We start from the raw sequence: 18,294 nt of genomic DNA, 5'->3' as shown, positions 1-18,294 counted from the left end.
ACATGCACTAATCTTCGAGAGAAACTCGAGTGCACACAGATCCAGTGGCCTGGGCAATAATGGTGTAAACGGATGTAAAGAGTTATATGGTTGAAAGTGCACTATACAAATGCATGATATAATAATTCTGATGTTAAGGAAGAGGAATAGGATTCGTAAATATTGCTCACATCCACATCATCTCATTGTGTGACAGCTCCACTAACCATGAAGAACACAGAGACGAAGCATATAGAAAACAAGTTTATTTGAATGGCCAAATGGACATTGTATTTCTCCTTAAAGGCACAATTTCACACATTTTCGTCAATATGAGGGCCTATATTATATATATATCGGGGCATATGCATTCACTTTATCTTAATATTAATGCAATAAAAAAAGTATTATGCCTGGTCTGAAATCGAAATTGAAACTCCAAGGGACATAACTCTATGGGGTTCGCTTGAAATATTGTTCGGCCGGTAGAAGGTGCCAGAGTGGATTTTATGCAACGTTGCATTAATTCATTCGAACTTTTTAAGTTTATATTGTAATCTAAATACGTACTTGTGTGAATAACTTATATGGTAGCTTCCCTGAGGACTGATAGTATTATTGACAGAAACGCTTTATATATTTTTAGAGAAGTGAAATAGTGCCTTTAAGCGTGTGGCGGATACTACACTGCCGCTTGTACTACATGACAGTCAGAAGGGATGTCTGGCGGGCAGGGCAGTCAGGTGATCAGCTGGGCAGTGGAAGCTAGAACCGAGAAAGCAGACATTTGCAATGTTCTGTGGTACGCGATGTGTGATATATTACAAGGGGGCTCGCCGGATACCGAGAACCAGTGCTCTGATGAACAAGTTAATATTTGCAGCTGACGGGTTGTCGTTGTACATCTTTGTCACAAAAGCGTCACATAACACCATGCCCGTGATGACGATGGCGCCACAGAAGTAGTCAATGATTATTCTGAGCTGAGAGGACAGATTTCAAGCACTTGGTCATTATGTACAAGTCACCATGGTGGGGATGATGCAGCTGACGCGTTACAGCTGTCGTTACATCGTGACCAGCGGCTCGCAGTGGTGATTGGTAAAAGCCATCGTTGTTCTCTTCTCAGGCGTCTCTGGTTCATCGTCGAATCTTTGTTGTCTGAAATGTACACAGAGTGAAACATGGCCTGAGCTATATCGAACGCCACTTGGAACTGATTATTGCGTTAACTAATTTTAATATTTTTTAACTGTAGTTGATATGAACGTCCTTGAAATGACCTACAAACCCCCAAAACTACAAAAGTATAAGCATTACTTGGGGCCCATCAACAACACCCTCCCTTATACTCGCGGCCTCACACATCAAAACCTGTACACTGTTGTGCGACAATATACTTTTATGCCGCTTCGAGGAGTTTTTCTGTTACATTCCAAACTTAGTTGTAGAAGTCGTAGTGTGCTGTAAACGTCGCGAATGTTGTGGTTGAGGAGTACCTGTTCCGTCTGTATATGACAAAGATGGCGACAGCCAGGAGAATTGCCAGGATGACGATCATGACACACAGGCCGGTGGTCAGTGGTGTATCTGCAACCAACATGGACAAGACTCAGGACATGCTTGACTAGTTTATCACCTTCTGTATTCTGGTTTGTTTGTAACTAACATACATGGTTCACGACCCGTTTCTGGTGTCCCCCTCCATGATATTGCTGGGGTGTAGGCTACTAGAAGCGGCGTTCAACCATCCTCACTCACTCACTCCTGTTGCAATAATATGTTTGTATCTATGTCACTATGGGAATGAATAAAAAGACACACACAAAAAGACACCCCCCCATAAAAACAACAAAACAAAACACAACAACAACAACAACAACAACAACAACAACAACAACAAACCCATAAAAACCCCAAAACATACATGGTTCACCAACCCACGCCCTTCCCGAGTTTGGTGGGGGGAATAAGGAAATAGAGCGGTAGAAGCAATGCAGAGACGAACATATCTCAAGGTTACAGTCATGATGTATATTAACAATGTTAGTCATGGGTCATAGAAAGGTTTTGGTCCATTGTCAACATTCCACTGGACTAAATAAACCCTTTGCAATATACCCGAGAACCTGTACATCTGCATCATCCACAATACAAGCGGTTCGGGTGATGGTTGGATATTGCTAGGGTTAGCCTGACTAAAACCGAGTGGCTAAATTGTTCGCTCGCCGTGCTAAATACCCAGAGAAATGTTCCTATCAAAAGTTGAATAGTATATATGTAAACAAATACAAAATGTATATGGTGGTGTAGTGTACCTGTGATCTGGACGTCGCCTACTTGTTTTGCTGCCCCGATGTTTCCTGTGTAGCATCGACCGCTGATTGGGTCGCACACGTTGCTGCCGAAACACTTGCACATCTGGGCGCAGTCAGCACCGTACCGGCCGCTGATGCATTCTGCAATTTAGAAATAATTATACATCATGTCCTACACGGCGCTGAGAAGGGTTGTAGATAACTGATGGCAGCGCCAGGCAAACATATGTCTCATCACCGAATGGTTTAATGTACATTGTCGAGGGCCATTGTCGGGTGAGTTTGTTTCCAATGTCGGCTAAAAAAGTTCTTTTAATCAGCGTAATGTGCCGTTATTACATCCTTCATGCCACGCATGGTCCAAGGATTCACCAAAGGTACAATAGTTTATCTAAACCCCTGCATCACACGTTACATTATTGGCCCGTGAACACTGCATTCCTTCAACAAGTAGACTGTACAAGTGTGGAAGTTGTATTCGGGGGCACACATGTATTAACTCTCTATGTTTAAGTACACCTACAGACGTACTCAACTACACACTGACCGTCGACACCTACCCATTTTACAGACGTCTCCCATCCACCCGACGTCACACCCTGTGGGACATCTGCCGTTAGTCTCATTGCACGGCTGACCATCCATACAATGTCCACACGGAGTGCTACAGTTGAATCCGTAACGGTCGACCGGACATTCTGTCAGGACAATCCAGAATCAGTTTTAGTTTTGACAACGTATACAATTTGTAAAATTTGATTAGATACTAGTTCAACATGAGTGTCTTTGTCCACCCGTACATAATCAGGGCTTCATTGGACCAGTCGATCAGTACGTGGGTGTACACCTATCTCGGTCGCACTTGCGTCGAGTTGTGGTCCAAAGAAAACCAGATCGATATTTATTAACTTTTGGAAAGATGATTAAAAATGGGGTGTGTGTTTGCTTAATCAGTTGATTGTACCCTGCAGGTGCTACTGGTTTGAGGGTAGGTTTGCACATGGATCATACTCTCCAACCGCAGTCACCAACTGTACTTGTGTTGTACATCACTAACACCGCAAACTCAACATACCAACCGCTCAGGCTTTTATACACCAGGATATACTTAATCAATAATGCACAGGAAACACTACATTGCATTTGTTTGTCAACACCAAGACGTATCCTGTTCACAGTTGATGGGAACAGTGCTTAGCGTCCCCAACATGAACATAGTCGACAGGACCAACGGTTAATGCTGCTGTCACGTATGTCTGCTGTCACGTCACGTGATCATGAGTTAACGTTTCAGACGTTCTGTTTGGGACATAATGTCGAACATATTTTAGCTTCCTTGTATGTACATCGCCACTTAAACATAGACGGATGCTATCGGTACTTGGAACATGTTCAGACAGGGGTCACATCGCGGCTACATACCTCTTGCAGTGACGTTCTCATACGGGCACTGTCCTGTCACCTTATCACAGACCGAACCATCGCAGCACTGGCACTTGTACTTGCAGTCCTCACCAAAAGTCCCGTTCAAGCATTCTGATGTACATATATAACAATTTAATTATATCATAAGAATATTAAGAAAGACTGAAAAAACATGTATTGAAATATCTATAGTTTTAAAGCTTTCTTGCCCAAATCTGTGATACACGCACGCACGCACACACGCACACACACACGCACACTACAATAATTCATAGAGTACGTGAACCTGGTCGCACAGAACGGGCGTTCCAGCCATAACATGTTCTAGCCATAACCTGTTCCAGTCATAACCTGTTCTAGCCATAACCTGTTCCAGCCATAACCTGTTCTAGCCATAACCTGTGCTAGCCATAACCTGTTCTAGCCATAACCTGTCCTCATCGTGCCAACATGAGATGCTATCCCAGTACCTCAGAGAGGTGCAGCCTGGAACTGAATAACACTCAGCTTTAAACTTCAGAGCCAGAAGTATCGACTCCTCTGATGCTCAGAATGTAGGAAGTCACGGCTGATACTCACCTTCTTTGCACTGGGCTCCGTCCCACCCCGGTTCACATCCATTTGTGCAGTTTCCGCTGGACTTCATACAGGCAGACCCATCTTTGCAATGGCCACAGCTGGTGGTGCACTTCAGACCATGTTTGCCTTCTGGGCATTCTGTGATTCAAATGGTGAACTGGAGTACAGTATATATCTACCTCGTGTATTGTATATATCCACCTCAAGTACTGTGTATATCTACATCGAGTACAGTGTATATCTACCTCGTGTACAGTATATATCTACCTCGTGTATTATATATATCTACCTCGAGTACTGTATATATCTACCTCGTGTATTGTATATATCCACCTCGAGTACTGTGTATATCTACCTCGTGTATTTTATATATCCACCTCGAGTACTGTGTATATCTACCTCGTGTATTGTATATATCCACCTCGAGTACTGTGTATATCTACCTCGTGTATTGTATATATCCACCTCGAGTACTGTGTATATCTACCTCGAGTACAGTATATTAGTATATCTACCTCGTGTATTGTATATATCTACCTCGAGTACTGTGTATATCTACCTCGTGTATTGTATATATTCACCTCGAGTACTGTGTATATCTACCTCGTGTATTGTATATATCCACCTCGAGTACTGTGTATATCTACCTCGTGTATTGTATATATCCACTCTCGAGTACTGTGTATATCTACCTCGTGTATTGTATATATCCACCTCAAGTACTGTGTATATCTACCTCGAGTACAGTGTATATCTACCTCGTGTATTGTATATATCTACCTCGATTACTCTGTATATCTACCTCGAGTACAGTATATATCTACCTGGTGTATTGTATATATCCACCTCGAGTACTGTGTATATCTACCCCGAGTAGTGTATATATCCACCTCGAGTACTGTATATATCTACCTCGTGTATTGTATATTTCCACCTCGAGTACAGTGTATATCTACCTCGAGTACAGTATATATCTACCTCGTGTATTGTATATATCTACCTCGATTACTCTGTATATCTACCTCGAGTACAGTATATATCTACCTGGTGTATTGTATATATCCACCTCGAGTACTGTGTATATCTACCCCGAGTAGTGTATATATCCACCTCGAGTACTGTATATATCTACCTCGTGTATTGTATATATCCACCTCGAGTAGTGTATATCTACCTCGAGTACAGTGCATATCTACCTCGTGTATTGTATATTTCCACCTCGAGTAGTGTATGTCCACCTCGAGTAGTGTATATCCACCTCGAGTACAGTGTATCTCCACCTCGAGTACAGTGTATATCTACCTCGTGCACAGTGTACATCCACCTTGTATACGGCGTATAACCACCTCGTGCACAGTGTACATCCACCTGGTATACGGCGTATAACCACCTAGTGTACATTATATATCTATTACGTGTACCGTGGGGGAGCTCGTCACGCCGAAGACCCGGTTTCCATTCCTCACATGGGTACAATGTGCCTATTTCTGGTGTCCCCCGCCGTGATATTGCTGGAATATTGTCAAAAGCTGCGCAAAACCATATTCACTCACTATTACGAGTACCGTGCATATCTATTTACAGTGTACAATGTGTACCTACCTCGCGAGCAGTTTCTCCCGTCCCAGCCCGCAGCACATCCGTATAAGCAGGCGCCGGTCAGGTGGTCACAGGTGTCCAGGTTATGACAGTGTCCACAAATTGACCTACAGTCAACACCAAAGAAGCCAATAGGGCATTCTGAAAGGAGACAGTTGAACACGAGTGAATACCAGAACTGGACGTAGTTCACTGTGTCGTCACAGGCTGGATAAGAAGCCGACTATTCGCTGTGTTGGAAGCCATACATATCATTCCTTCTGTAGCCTACCCCCATGGTGAACTAGATAGAACGTCCACCGAGAGAGAGGAAGCGGTTTGATCCCCCGCCGCGTCATTACGTCATAACACACTGAAAGATGGTACTAGTAGCCACCCTGCCTGACGCTCAGGGGATAAAGCAAGAACTGATCGGCTCTTAGTGAGTATACTGTTTGGGGGTGAGATTTCCGTGTTAAACTCTGGTATATCAATCGGCTAGCACTATCAAACCAACATTGATGTAGGATGGAACTAATTCCAACTGCCACTCAAACAAGTCCATTCACATTGGTCTAGGGTGGAACTAGTTCTAACTGCTACTCAAACACGTGGCAGTATAACTGCAATATTAAGGCCACGGTACAACACCTCACTCCATCAATAAAGATGAACATACATACCATTCTGACACGTGGGCAAGGCGAATCCGGGCTTACACTTCCCTGGGCAATAACCGTTAGCCTTGTTGCAGACTGCATCTTGCTGGCAGTTCCCACAGTTGTGGGTGCAGTTCTCTCCCCACGTCATGTCCTGACATACTAATAACAACAATAATCAGCGTGTTAGGTAGGGAGTCAATGACCATGGAACACTCGGCGAGTTACACAATCCCCACAACTGTAGATACCCATCAGTTGGAACAGGACGATTCCCTGAGATTATCAATGTTGCAGCGATCCCTACAGACTAATGTTTGACAATGACATTGCTGTATGACTTCATCTACTGTTCATGAGCAATAGATCGATCTGTATGGTATTTTCTCAGCTGTTTACTAGAAGGAGATCTTTTTTCACTAAGGTTACTGGAATGATTTGAGATCAGCTTATTGTCACTTGCTTCAAAACAAACAAATGTAAGTGCTACTACGAAGCAGTACTCTTTAGCGTTAAAAATCCTTAGAATCCTTAGAGAAAGTGCTACTACAAAGCGTTACGCTTTAGCGTTAACGAATCCTTTGAGTAAGTGCAAAGGCATAATATACATGTAGTTTCGAAAATATGAATGATTTAACACCAGCTACCTGAGGGTGTTACAAGGGGAGTGTTAGGGGTGAGGAGCGGAACCATTAGGGCAGGGGATAGTGTTTAGGGTTGAGGGTCAGTGATCTGGATGAAGAGGTGAGGTGAGGTGAAATTGGGTTTTACGTCGTGCTTGAGAATATTTCGCTCATATGACGGGTGGGTGGGTTTGGGGGTTGAAGTTGAGGGTTGAAGTTGAGGTTTAAAAGTTGAGGGTTGACAGGTGAATGTGATAAAATACGTGACGACAGTTTACCTCTGATGTTGATCAGCCTTATCTTTCGCCACTTGGACAGGGTTTTGCCCAAGGAGTATGTTGTAACGTCCCCGCCAGTCGCCGCAACTGACTGAAACACGTTTCTGCAGGAAAAACACGCAAAACATTTGTTGGTCACCTCTGATACCAGCAAGGTATAACCTACGACGTAGACCAAGCTACGAAACGTAAACCAATGTCTTCTTAAACGCGAGGATAACTAAAGTGTACATGTTCTTTTAAATCTTACTAGGATAACTAAAGTGTACATGTCTGTGAGCAGCAGGTGCTCCTGGCTTCCACTAAAGTGTACATGTCTGTGAGCAGCAGGTGCTCCTGGCTTCCACTAAAGTGTACATGTCTGTGAGCAGCAGGTGCTCCTGGCTTCCACTAAAGTGTACATGTCTGTGAGCAGCAGGTGCACTGGCTTCCACTAAGTGTACATGTCTGGCTGAGCAGCAGGTGCTCCTGGCTTCCACTAAAGTGTACATGTCTGTGTAGCAGCAGCAGGTGCTCGTGGCTTCCACTAAAGTGTACATGTCTGTGAGCAGCAGGTGCTCTCGTGGCTTCCACTAAAGTGTACATGTCTGTGAGCAGCACAGCTCGTGGCTTCCACTTGCTCAGGCTTGTACATGTCTGTGAGCAGCAGGTGCTCGTGGCTTCCACTAAAGTGTACATGTCTGTGAGCAGCAGGTGCTCGTGGCTTCCACTAAAGTGTACATGTCTGTGAGCAGCAGGTGCTCGTGGCTTCCACTAAAGTGTACATGTCTGTGAGCAGCAGGTGCATCTGTGTGGCTGCTCCACCACTAAAGTGTACATGTCTGTGAGCAGCAGGTGCTCGTGGCTTCCACTAAAGTGTACATGTCTGTGAGCAGCAGGTGCTCGTGGCTTCCACTAAAGTGTACATGTCTGTGAGCAGCAGGTGCTCGTGGCTTCCACTAAAGTGTACATGTCTGTCTGTGTGGCTTCCACAGCAGGTGCTCGTGGCTTCCACTTGTCCAGCAGCAGGTGCTCGTGGCTTCCAAAGTGTACATGTCTGTGAGCAGCAGGTGCTCCTGGCTTCCACTAAAGTGTACATGTCTGTGAGCAGCAGGTGCTCCTGGCTTCCACTGGCTTCCACTAAAGGTGTACACTGTCTGTGAGCAGCAGCAGGTGCTCGTGGTGCTCGTGGCTTCCACTAAAGTGTACATGTCTGTGAGCAGCAGGTGCTCGTGGCTTCGTGGCCACTAAAGTGTACATGTCTGTGAGCAGCAGGTGCTCGCTTCCACTGGCTTCCACTAAGCATGTCTGCAGTGGCATGTCCACTAAAGTGTACATGTCTGTGAGCAGCAGGTGCTGGCTTCCACTAGTGGCTTCCACTAAAGTGTACATGTCTGTGAGCAGCAGGTGCTCGTGGCTTCCACTAAAGTGTACATGTCTGTGAGCAGCAGGTGCTCGTGGCTTCCACTAAAGTGTACATGTCTGTGAGCAGCAGGTGCTCGTGGCTTCCACTAAAGTGTACATGTCTGTGAGCAGCAGGTGCTCCTGGCTTCCACTAAAGTGTACATGTCTGTGAGCAGCAGGTGCTCGTGGCTTCCACTAAAGTGTACATGTCTGTGAGCAGCAGGTGCTCCTGGCTTCCACTAGTGTGGCTGAGCAGCAGGTGCTCCTGGCTTCCACTAAAGTGTACATGTCTGTGAGCAGCAGGTGCTCGTGGCTTCCACTAAAGTGTACATGTCTGTGAGCAGCAGGTGCTCGTGGCTTCCACTAAAGTGTACATGTCTGTGAGCAGCAGGTGCTCCTGGCTTCCACTAAAGTGTACATGTCTGTGAGCAGCAGGTGCTCCTGGCTTCCACTAAAGTGTACATGTCTGTGAGCAGCGTGACTTTCCATCCAGACTGAACGGAGATGTATTGACTCAACTGAAATACTGCACAAATGGCCTCAACACACTAATACACTCATGAACTGTCAGAAGTACCTTTTTAGGAGGTCTACGAAGTAGAGTGTTCCCTCTACGTATTGGACGTCGTAGTAGTGGCTGTTGTAGTTGTACAGCACCACAGTGGTCTTCAGCGTATTTAAATCTAAATACTGAATCTTCTTTTTACTCCCATCGCACCAAAACAGTTTAGTAGCTGGAAATGAAAACAGAATCATTACCCCAAGCGTAGATGTATTGTTTTCATCAACAAACGCATTCACACAAACATTTCATGTAAATCATTCTCGACCTTTAGAGGTGTAACGCCTTTCCCATGTCAGGATAGAAGTCGGGGTCAAAACAGGAGCTGCAGTCGAAAAACGCAACTATTGTATTAAGCATAAATCGGTTGATTAATTATGTCAAGATACTTTCAAGGACATTATAGACAGAACAATCCAACACACGTTTCTGACTAAAATATACATTCATCAGAATAGCTTGGGATGTGTTATAGTAGATCAGTCTCAACATTACATCCTGGTTCCTGCAATCACGTGTGTTATGGTATGGGGACAAGCAAACTGAAGGTACAATGAACCCTCCCTGTATGGCAGACTGAAGGTACAATGAACCAACCCTGTATGGCAGACTGAAGGTACAATAAACCCCCACTGTGTGGCAGACTGAAGGTACAATGAACCCTCCCTGTATGGCAGATTGAAGGTACAATGAACCCTCCCTGTATGGCAGACTGAGGGTACAATGAACCCTCCCTGTATTGCAGACTGAAGGTACAATGAACCCTCCCTGTATGGCAGACTGAAGGTACAATGAACCCTCTCTGTATGGCAGACTGAAGGTACAATGAACCCCCACTGTGTGGCAGCCTGAGGGTACAATGAACTCTCCCTGTATGGCAGACTGAAGGTCAAATGAACCCTCTCTGTATGACAGACTGAAGGCACAATGAACCCTCTCTGTATGGCAGCCTGAAGGTACAATGAACCCCCACTGTGTGGCAGCCTGAGGGTACAATGAACCCTCCCTGTATGGCAGACTGAAGGCACAATGAACCCTCTCTGTATGGCAGCCTGAAGGTACAATGAACCCTCTCTGTATGGCAGACTGAAGGTACAATGAACCCTCCCTGCATGCCAGACTGAAGGTACAATGAACCCTCCCTGTATGGCAGACTGAAGGTACAATGAACTCTCCCTGTATGGCAGACTGAAGGTACAATGAACCCTCCCGGTCTGGCAGCCTGAAGGTACAATGAACCCTCTCTGTATGGCAGACTGAAGGTACAATGAACCCTTCCTGCATGTCAGACTGAAGGTACAATGAACCCTTCCTGTATGGCAGACTGAAGGTACAATGAACTCTCCCTGTATGGCAGACTGAAGGTACAATGAACCCTCCCTGTATGGCAGACTGAAGGCACAATGAACCCTCCCTGTATGGCAGCCTGAAGGCACAATGAACCCTCTCTGTATGGCAGACTGAAGGTACAATGAACCCACCCTGTATGGCAGACTGAAGGTACAATAAACCCCCACTGTGTGGCAGACTGAAGGTACAACGAACCCACCCTGTATGGCAGACTGAAGGTACAATGGACCCTTCCTGCATGCCAGACTGAAGGTACAATGAACCCTTCCTGTATGGCAGACTGAAGGTACAATGAACTCTCCCTGTATGGCAGACTGAAGGTACAATGAACCCTCCCTGTATGGCAGACTGAAGGCACAATGAACCCTCCCTGTATGGCAGCCTGAAGGCACAATGAACCCTCTCTGTATGGCAGACTGAAGGTACAATGAACCCTTCCTGTATGGCAGACTGAAGGTACAATAAACCCCCACTGTGTGGCAGACTGAAGGTACAACGAACCCACCCTGTATGGCAGACTGAAGGTACAATGAACCCTCTCTGTATGGCAGATTGAAGGTACAATGAACCCTCTCTGTATGGCAGTCTGAAGGTACAATGAACCCTCCCTGTATGGCAGACTGAAGGTACAATGAACTCTCCCTGTATGGCAGACTGAAGGTACAATGAACCCTCCCTGTCTGGCAGACTGAAGGCACAATTAACCCTCCCTGTATGGCAGACTGAAGGTACAATGAACGCTCCCTGTATGGCAGACTGAAGGTACAATGAATCCTTCCTGTATGGCAGACTGAAACGCACAATGAACCCTCCCTGTATGTCAGACTGAAGGTACAATGAAACCACCCTTTATGGCAGACTGAAGTACAATGAACCCACCCTGTATGGCAGACTGAAGGTACAATGAACCCTCCCTGTATGGCAGACTGAAGGTACAATGAACCCTCCCTGTATGGCAGACTGAAGGTACAATGAACCCTCCCTGTATGGCAGACTGAAGGTACAATGAACCCCCACTGTGTGGCAGCCTGAGGGTACAATGAACTCTCCCTGTATGGCAGACTGAAGGTACAATGAACCCTCTCTGTATGGCAGACTGAAGGTACAATGAACCCTCTCTGTATGGCAGACTGAAGGTACAATGAACCCCCACTGTGTGGCAGCCTGAAGGTACAATGAACCCTCCCTGTATGGCAGACTGAAGGCACAATGAACCCTCTCTGTATGGCAGCCTGAAGGTACAATGAACCCTCCCTGTATGGCAGACTGGAGGTACAATGAACCCTCTCTGTATGGCAGACTGAAGGTACAATGAACCCTCCCTGTATGGCAGACTGAAGGTACAATGAACCCTCTCTGTATGGCAGACTGAAGGTACAATGAACCCCCACTGTGTGGCAGCCTGAGGGTACAATGAACCCTCCCTGTATGGCAGACTGAAGGTACAATGAACCCTCTCTGTATGGCAGCCTGAAGGTACAATGAACCCTCTCTGTATGGTAGACTGAAGGTACAATGAACCCCCACTGTGTGGCAGCCTGAAGGTACAATGAACCCTCCCTGTATGGCAGACTGAAGGCACAATGAACCCTCTCTGTATGGCAGCCTGAAGGTACAATGAACCCTCTCTGTATGGCAGACTGAAGGTACAATGAACCCTCCCTGTATGGCAGACTGAAGGTACAATGAACTCTCCCTGTATGGCAGACTGAAGGTACAATGAACTCTCCCGGTCTGGCAGCCTGAAGGTACAATGAACCCTCCCTGTATGGCAAGACTGAAGGTGAAGGTACAATGAACCCTTCCTGCATGTCAGACTGAAGGTACAATGAACCCTTCCTGTATGGCAGACTGAAGGTACAATGAACTCTCCTGTATGGCAGACTGAAGGTACAATGAACCCTCCCTGTATGGCAGACTGAAGGCACAATGAACCCTCCCTGTAATGGCATGGCAGACTGAAGGTACAATGAACCCACCCTGTATGGCAGACTGAAGGTACAATAAACCCCCACTGTGTGGCAGACTGAAGGTACAACGAACCCACCCTGTATGGCAGACTGAAGGTACAATGGACCCTTCCTGCATGCCAGACTGAAGGTACAATGAACCCTTCCTGTATGGCAGACTGAAGGTACAATGAACTCTCCCTGTATGGCAGACTGAAGGTACAATGAACCCTCCCTGTATGGCAGACTGAAGGCACAATGAACCCTCCCTGTATGGCAGCCTGAAGGCACAATGAACCCTCTCTGTATGGCAGACTGAAGGTACAATGAACCCACCCTGTATGGCAGACTGAAGGTACAATAAACCCCCACTGTGTGGCAGACTGAAGGTACAACGAACCCACCCTGTATGGCAGACTGAAGGTACAATGAACCCTCTCTGTATGGCAGATTGAAGGTACAATGAACCCTCTCTGTATGGCAGTCTGAAGGTACAATGAACCCTCCCTGTATGGCAGACTGAAGGTACAATGAACTCTCCCTGTATGGCAGACTGAAGGTACAATGAACCCTCCCTGTATGGCAGACTGAAGGCACAATTAACCCTCCCTGTATGGCAGACTGAAGGTACAATGAACGCTCCCTGTATGGCAGACTGAAGGTACAATGAACCCTTCCTGTATGGCAGACTGAAGGCACAATGAACCCTCCCTGTATGTCAGACTGAAGGTACAATGAAACCACCCTTGGCAGACTGAAGGCAGACTGAAGGCACAATGAACCCACCCTGTATGGCAGACTGAAGGTACAATGAACCCTCCCTGTATGGCAGACTGAAGGTACAATGAACCCTCCCCTGTATGGCAGACTGAAGGTACAATGAACCCACCCTGTATGGCAGACTGAAGGTACAATGAACCCCCACTGTATGGCAGAACCTGAAGGTACAATGAACCCTCCTGTATGGCAGACTGAAGGCACAATGAACCCTCTCTGTATGGCAGCCTGAAGGTACAATGAACCCTCCCTGTATGGCAGACTGAAGGTACAATGAACCCTCTCTGTATGGCAGACTGAAGGTACAATGAACCCTCCCTGTATGGCAGACTGAAGGTACAATGAACCCTCTCTGTATGGCAGACTGAAGGTACAATGAACCCCCACTGTGTGGCAGCCTGAGGGTACAATGAACCCTCCCTGTATGGCAGACTGAAGGTACAATGAACCCTCTCTGTATGGCAGCCTGAAGGTACAATGAACCCTCTCTGTATGGTAGACTGAAGGTACAATGAACCCCCACTGTGTGGCAGCCTGAAGGTACAATGAACCCTCCCTGTATGGCAGACTGAAGGCACAATGAACCCTCTCTGTATGGCAGCCTGAAGGTACAATGAACCCTCTCTGTATGGCAGACTGAAGGTACAATGAACCCTCCCTGCATGCCAGACTGAAGGTACAATGAACCCTCCCTGTATGGCAGACTGAAGGTACAATGAACTCTTCCTGTATGGCAGACTGAAGGTACAATGAACCCTCCCTGTCTGGCAGACTGAAGGTACAATGAACCCTTCTTGTATGGCAGACTGAAGGTACAATGAACCCTTCCTGTATGGCAGACTGAAACGCACAATGAACCCTCCCTGTATGGCAGACTGAAGGCACAATGAACCCACCTTTATGGCAGACTGAAGTATAATGAACCCACCCTGTATGGCAGACTGAAGGTACAATGAACCCACCCTGTATGGCAGACTGAAGGTACAATGAACCCTCCCTGTATGGCAGACTGAAGGTACAATGAACCCTCCCTGTATGGCAGACTGAAACGCACAATGAACCCTCTCTGTATGGCTGACTGAAGGTACAATGAACCCTTCCTGTATGGCAGACTGAAACGCACAATGAACCCTCCCTGTATGGCAGACTGAAGGCACAATGAACCCACCCTGTATGGCAGACTGAAGGTATAATGAACCCACCCTGTATGGCAGACTGAAGTATAATGAACCCACCCTGTATGTCAGACTGAAGTATAATGAACCCACCCTGTATGGCAGACTGAAGGCACAATGAACCCACCCTGTATGGCAGACTGAAGGTACAATGAACCCACCCTGTATGGCAGACTGAAGGTACAATGAACCCTCCCTGTATGGCAGACTGAAGGTACAATGAACCCTCCCTGTATGACAGACTGAAGGCACAATGAACCCTCTCTGTATGGCAGCCTGAAGGTACAATGAACCCCCACTGTGTAGCAGCCTGAAGGTACAATGAACCCTCCCTGTATGGCAGACTGAAGGCACAATGAACCCTCTCTGTATGGCAGCCTGAAGGTACAATGAACCCTCTCTGTATGGCAGACTGAAGGTACAATGAACCCTCCCTGTATGGCAGACTGAAGGTACAATGAACCCACCCTGTATGGCAGACTGAAGGTACAATGAACCCACCCTGTATGGCAGACTGAAGGTACAATGAACCCTCCCTGTATGGCAGACTGAAGGCACAATGAACCCAGTAGGTACTGAACTCAACATTCCCAAGATAAAGATATAAACCCACATTGCACTTATTAAATATCCAATTGGCATATGACTTGCACCCTCACTGATTACTCGCGTGAACCCTCTGACCTAAACCCTTACCCTTATCTTGACCATCATTCGGCATCTTTATCTTTCATCATCCGTATCATTGCGGACCTTATTATGAAACATCAACAGGAAACTACAAAGTGAAATCAGAATAAACACCAAGTGCATCCTTACCAGTCTCATCAAGAGACAGTGCTATAGGCCACCTCAGGTCGTCAGACTTCAACACTTTTCTGCCAGTCCCGTCATAATTCGCCGTCTCTATCTTCGCTGGTGATCCGATGTCACTCCAGTAGATAACTCTGTCAATAAAAACACCTGTTATTTGCAGCATCACTGGTTTGTCCCAGTTGTCAACACTTACCTTTGTTCCAATAGTTGGTGGTAGCATGACTGTAAGAAGGGTACATATTACTGGCAAATAAAAACACGAAAATAAATGATTTGAAACTTACTTGGTCTTCATGTTTATAGTTATGGCCAGAGGTCGGTCCATGCCTGTACGGACCAGGACTTTGTGTTCCGAGCTGGAGAGGTTTAGCATGGCAACTATGTCGATCTTTTCTTCTGTGTAGAACATCAGACGGTTGATGTAGTCGACGGCAATACCCCGTGGCGCTGTGGGGAATACACCTTAGTTTTACCTCTTGGAGATGTATACCATGTGTTTACAGATAATGATCATTTCAAAACACACCATCTGACAAACGATGTATTTTACAGGTATTAGAAGTCGATTCGAAAAACGTGCTATGCGCAGGAAAAACGTTCTTAATTACATAATGCTAGTTAACAAAAATAATATTATTACGGATTGAATAGAAACGGAAAGTGGGTTTGGGGGTCGGCTGAATGATAAGTTGTGAGCCTCACATGGTTGAGTTAAGCTGGGCTTTTCGTCACATCGGGATTATTCCAGCCATATAGTGACAAGATCAAGTCTGCATTCTGAAACTCGCATGGAAAGACACAGAGACACAAACGGTTTCTGTTTCAACATAATCCCTCTCCGCTCTGGTAACATTTGCAAGCGATGTTTGGCTTCTTTCATGCACGTTTGGCTGAAGTTCTTCTCTTGGTTGTCCAACACTTCCTCTCCAGCTGCTTGGACGTCAAAATCAGAGCATGGCCATATGAGGAGAATATGGTGAGCCGTGAAGGAACTGAAAGACACCCACGGATAGCTGTGTGGCATTGACTAATTTTTCTGACACACTGTCCTGTCCTTTGCTCAGCTTTCAACATCTATATTTACATCCTCTCGTAATTGCCACATATCATGTTCCGTATATGGTCTGGCCTTGTGGGAGATAGTCCACTATGACGACGTCCCCGGTATCCAACAACATGAAGGTAATTGCTATTTCAGCCGATGGGACGGTCTTTGCCTCTGGTGGCGATGACAATGCGTCAAGTGCTTTGAACCCAGGTTACATCCATAATCACTCGACAAGAAGCTGCCTACATCAGTTCAAACAGACCCACGATATCAAGGGACATTCTGTGTCATTTGTTTTTTAATGAGATATCGGAAGCTGTGGTACACTCTTCATATCAAGTTTTGTTGTGACAAGTGCTAACTCTTGGAATCAGCTGAGACGGCAGTATAACGCTCAGTCACTCGCCGGTACATCATGGCCATAGTGTTGGTTCTTGCGATCATCTCTGGTGATGCCGACATCTACATTTGGTCATAGAAAGAATACCCCTATCTGTCTTTTGGTGTTAAGCCCTTATCTGCATGTACTTTGTCAATGCACGTTCCTCAAGTTTCTCCAGCTCCCAGAGGTCAGCAGTTGGCTCAACTGATACGATGATATCATGTAATGCCCACGCAATATCTGTGTGGCTGAAAACGTACCAATATTATTAATCAGCCTTGGTGTGCTAAGTCCGGATGCAATCTTAAAATCCACACGCATTTATTTGTGTACAAACGCAGGTGAATAAGATGAGCGAGTGAGTGAGTATGGTTTTACGCCGCTTTTAGCAATATTCCAGCAATATCACGGCGAGGGACACCACAAATAGGCTTCACACATTGTACCCAAGTGGGGAATCGAACCCGGGTCTTCGGCGTGACGAGCGGACGCTTTAACCACTAGGCTATCCACCGCCCCATGTGAATAAGATGCATGTTATAAGACCCACGGTACTGAGTATCTCATGGGAGCATCAAAAACACACTTCAATGTTACATTTCTCTGCTATTTCTGAAAGAACCTACTTTCTGTTTCTGATCTGACAATCCTTTCGTTCCCTCCGTCAAGATCTGCTCGCTTTATTTTATCTGATCTTATGTTGGACCAGAACATCTGAGAAGTAACAGGATCGTAGTCTATCGCCTCGGGCCCTTGTCCGGAGTCCGACACGGGGATGCGTTTAATGCTTTTGTCCCGCATGCTGTATTTGTAGATCTTGCCGTCGAAGTCCGTAACCAGCGCGAAAAGCTCATCATAACCTGAACATGAAGGACAAGAGACATAATATTATGGATCACATACATGATCATTATAATGGAGGACCTCAGAGAAAGGGAGAATCATTGTCATAGAGGGTTACAGGAAATAGTCAGCGTTAGAGTGAGTGAGTGAGTGAGTGAGTATAGTTTACGCTGCACTCAGCTATCTTCAAGATATATGGCGGCGGTCTGTTAATTATCGGATCTGGACCAGACAATCTAGTGATCAACAACATGAGCATCGATCTGCGCAATTGGGAACCAATGACATGTGTCAACCAAGTCAGCGAGCCTGACCACCCGATCCTGTTAATCGCCTCTTACGACAAGCATGGGTTACTGAAGATCAATTCTAACCCGGATCTTCACGGGTATCAGCATTACAGAAGACCAGAGGCACTGTAGGTGTCAGAAGGTGAACTACAGACAACGTTAGTATCAGAACCAGTAATACAGTCACAGTACACAGAACCACACACCCATGTCTTGTCATATCGGACAACAGATGCAGTCAGTGACATATAGATCCAGCACAGTCTCAGAGCCACACACC

General features: G+C 46.1%; 1 protein-coding gene across 2 annotated transcripts in view; it reads right to left on the bottom strand.

Moving 5' to 3' along the window:
- Positions 1-230: 230 nt before the first annotated feature.
- Positions 231-18,294, bottom strand: part of LOC124288972 (prolow-density lipoprotein receptor-related protein 1-like) — a 32,298-nt gene continuing 14,234 nt past the window's right edge. Inside the window, exons 2-15 of one of the 2 annotated variants that reach the window (XM_046725572.1) lie at positions 17,508-17,741; positions 15,736-15,898; positions 15,455-15,582; positions 9,400-9,556; positions 7,440-7,543; positions 6,563-6,700; positions 5,904-6,041; positions 4,302-4,439; positions 3,720-3,833; positions 2,858-2,995; positions 2,298-2,438; positions 1,479-1,569; positions 1,008-1,140; positions 231-744 (exon numbers count right to left, since the gene is read on the bottom strand). In XM_046725572.1, coding sequence (XP_046581528.1) covers positions 1,047-1,140; positions 1,479-1,569; positions 2,298-2,438; positions 2,858-2,995; positions 3,720-3,833; positions 4,302-4,439; positions 5,904-6,041; positions 6,563-6,700; positions 7,440-7,543; positions 9,400-9,556; positions 15,455-15,582; positions 15,736-15,898; positions 17,508-17,741 — 1,778 coding nt within the window. In that variant the 3' untranslated portion in view covers positions 231-744; positions 1,008-1,046. Of the gene's footprint in view, positions 1,141-1,478; positions 1,570-2,297; positions 2,439-2,857; positions 2,996-3,719; positions 3,834-4,301; positions 4,440-5,903; positions 6,042-6,562; positions 6,701-7,439; positions 7,544-9,399; positions 9,557-15,454; positions 15,583-15,735; positions 15,899-17,507; positions 17,742-18,294 lie in introns of both variants that reach the window. The other variant, XM_046725571.1, reaches the window with a different exon arrangement.

Source organism: Haliotis rubra, unplaced genomic scaffold, assembly GCF_003918875.1.
Source record: "Haliotis rubra isolate DU_JTF1 unplaced genomic scaffold, ASM391887v1 Scf43, whole genome shotgun sequence".
NCBI lineage: Eukaryota > Metazoa > Mollusca > Gastropoda > Lepetellida > Haliotidae > Haliotis > Haliotis rubra.
This window is presented reverse-complemented; position numbering and strand designations above follow the sequence as displayed.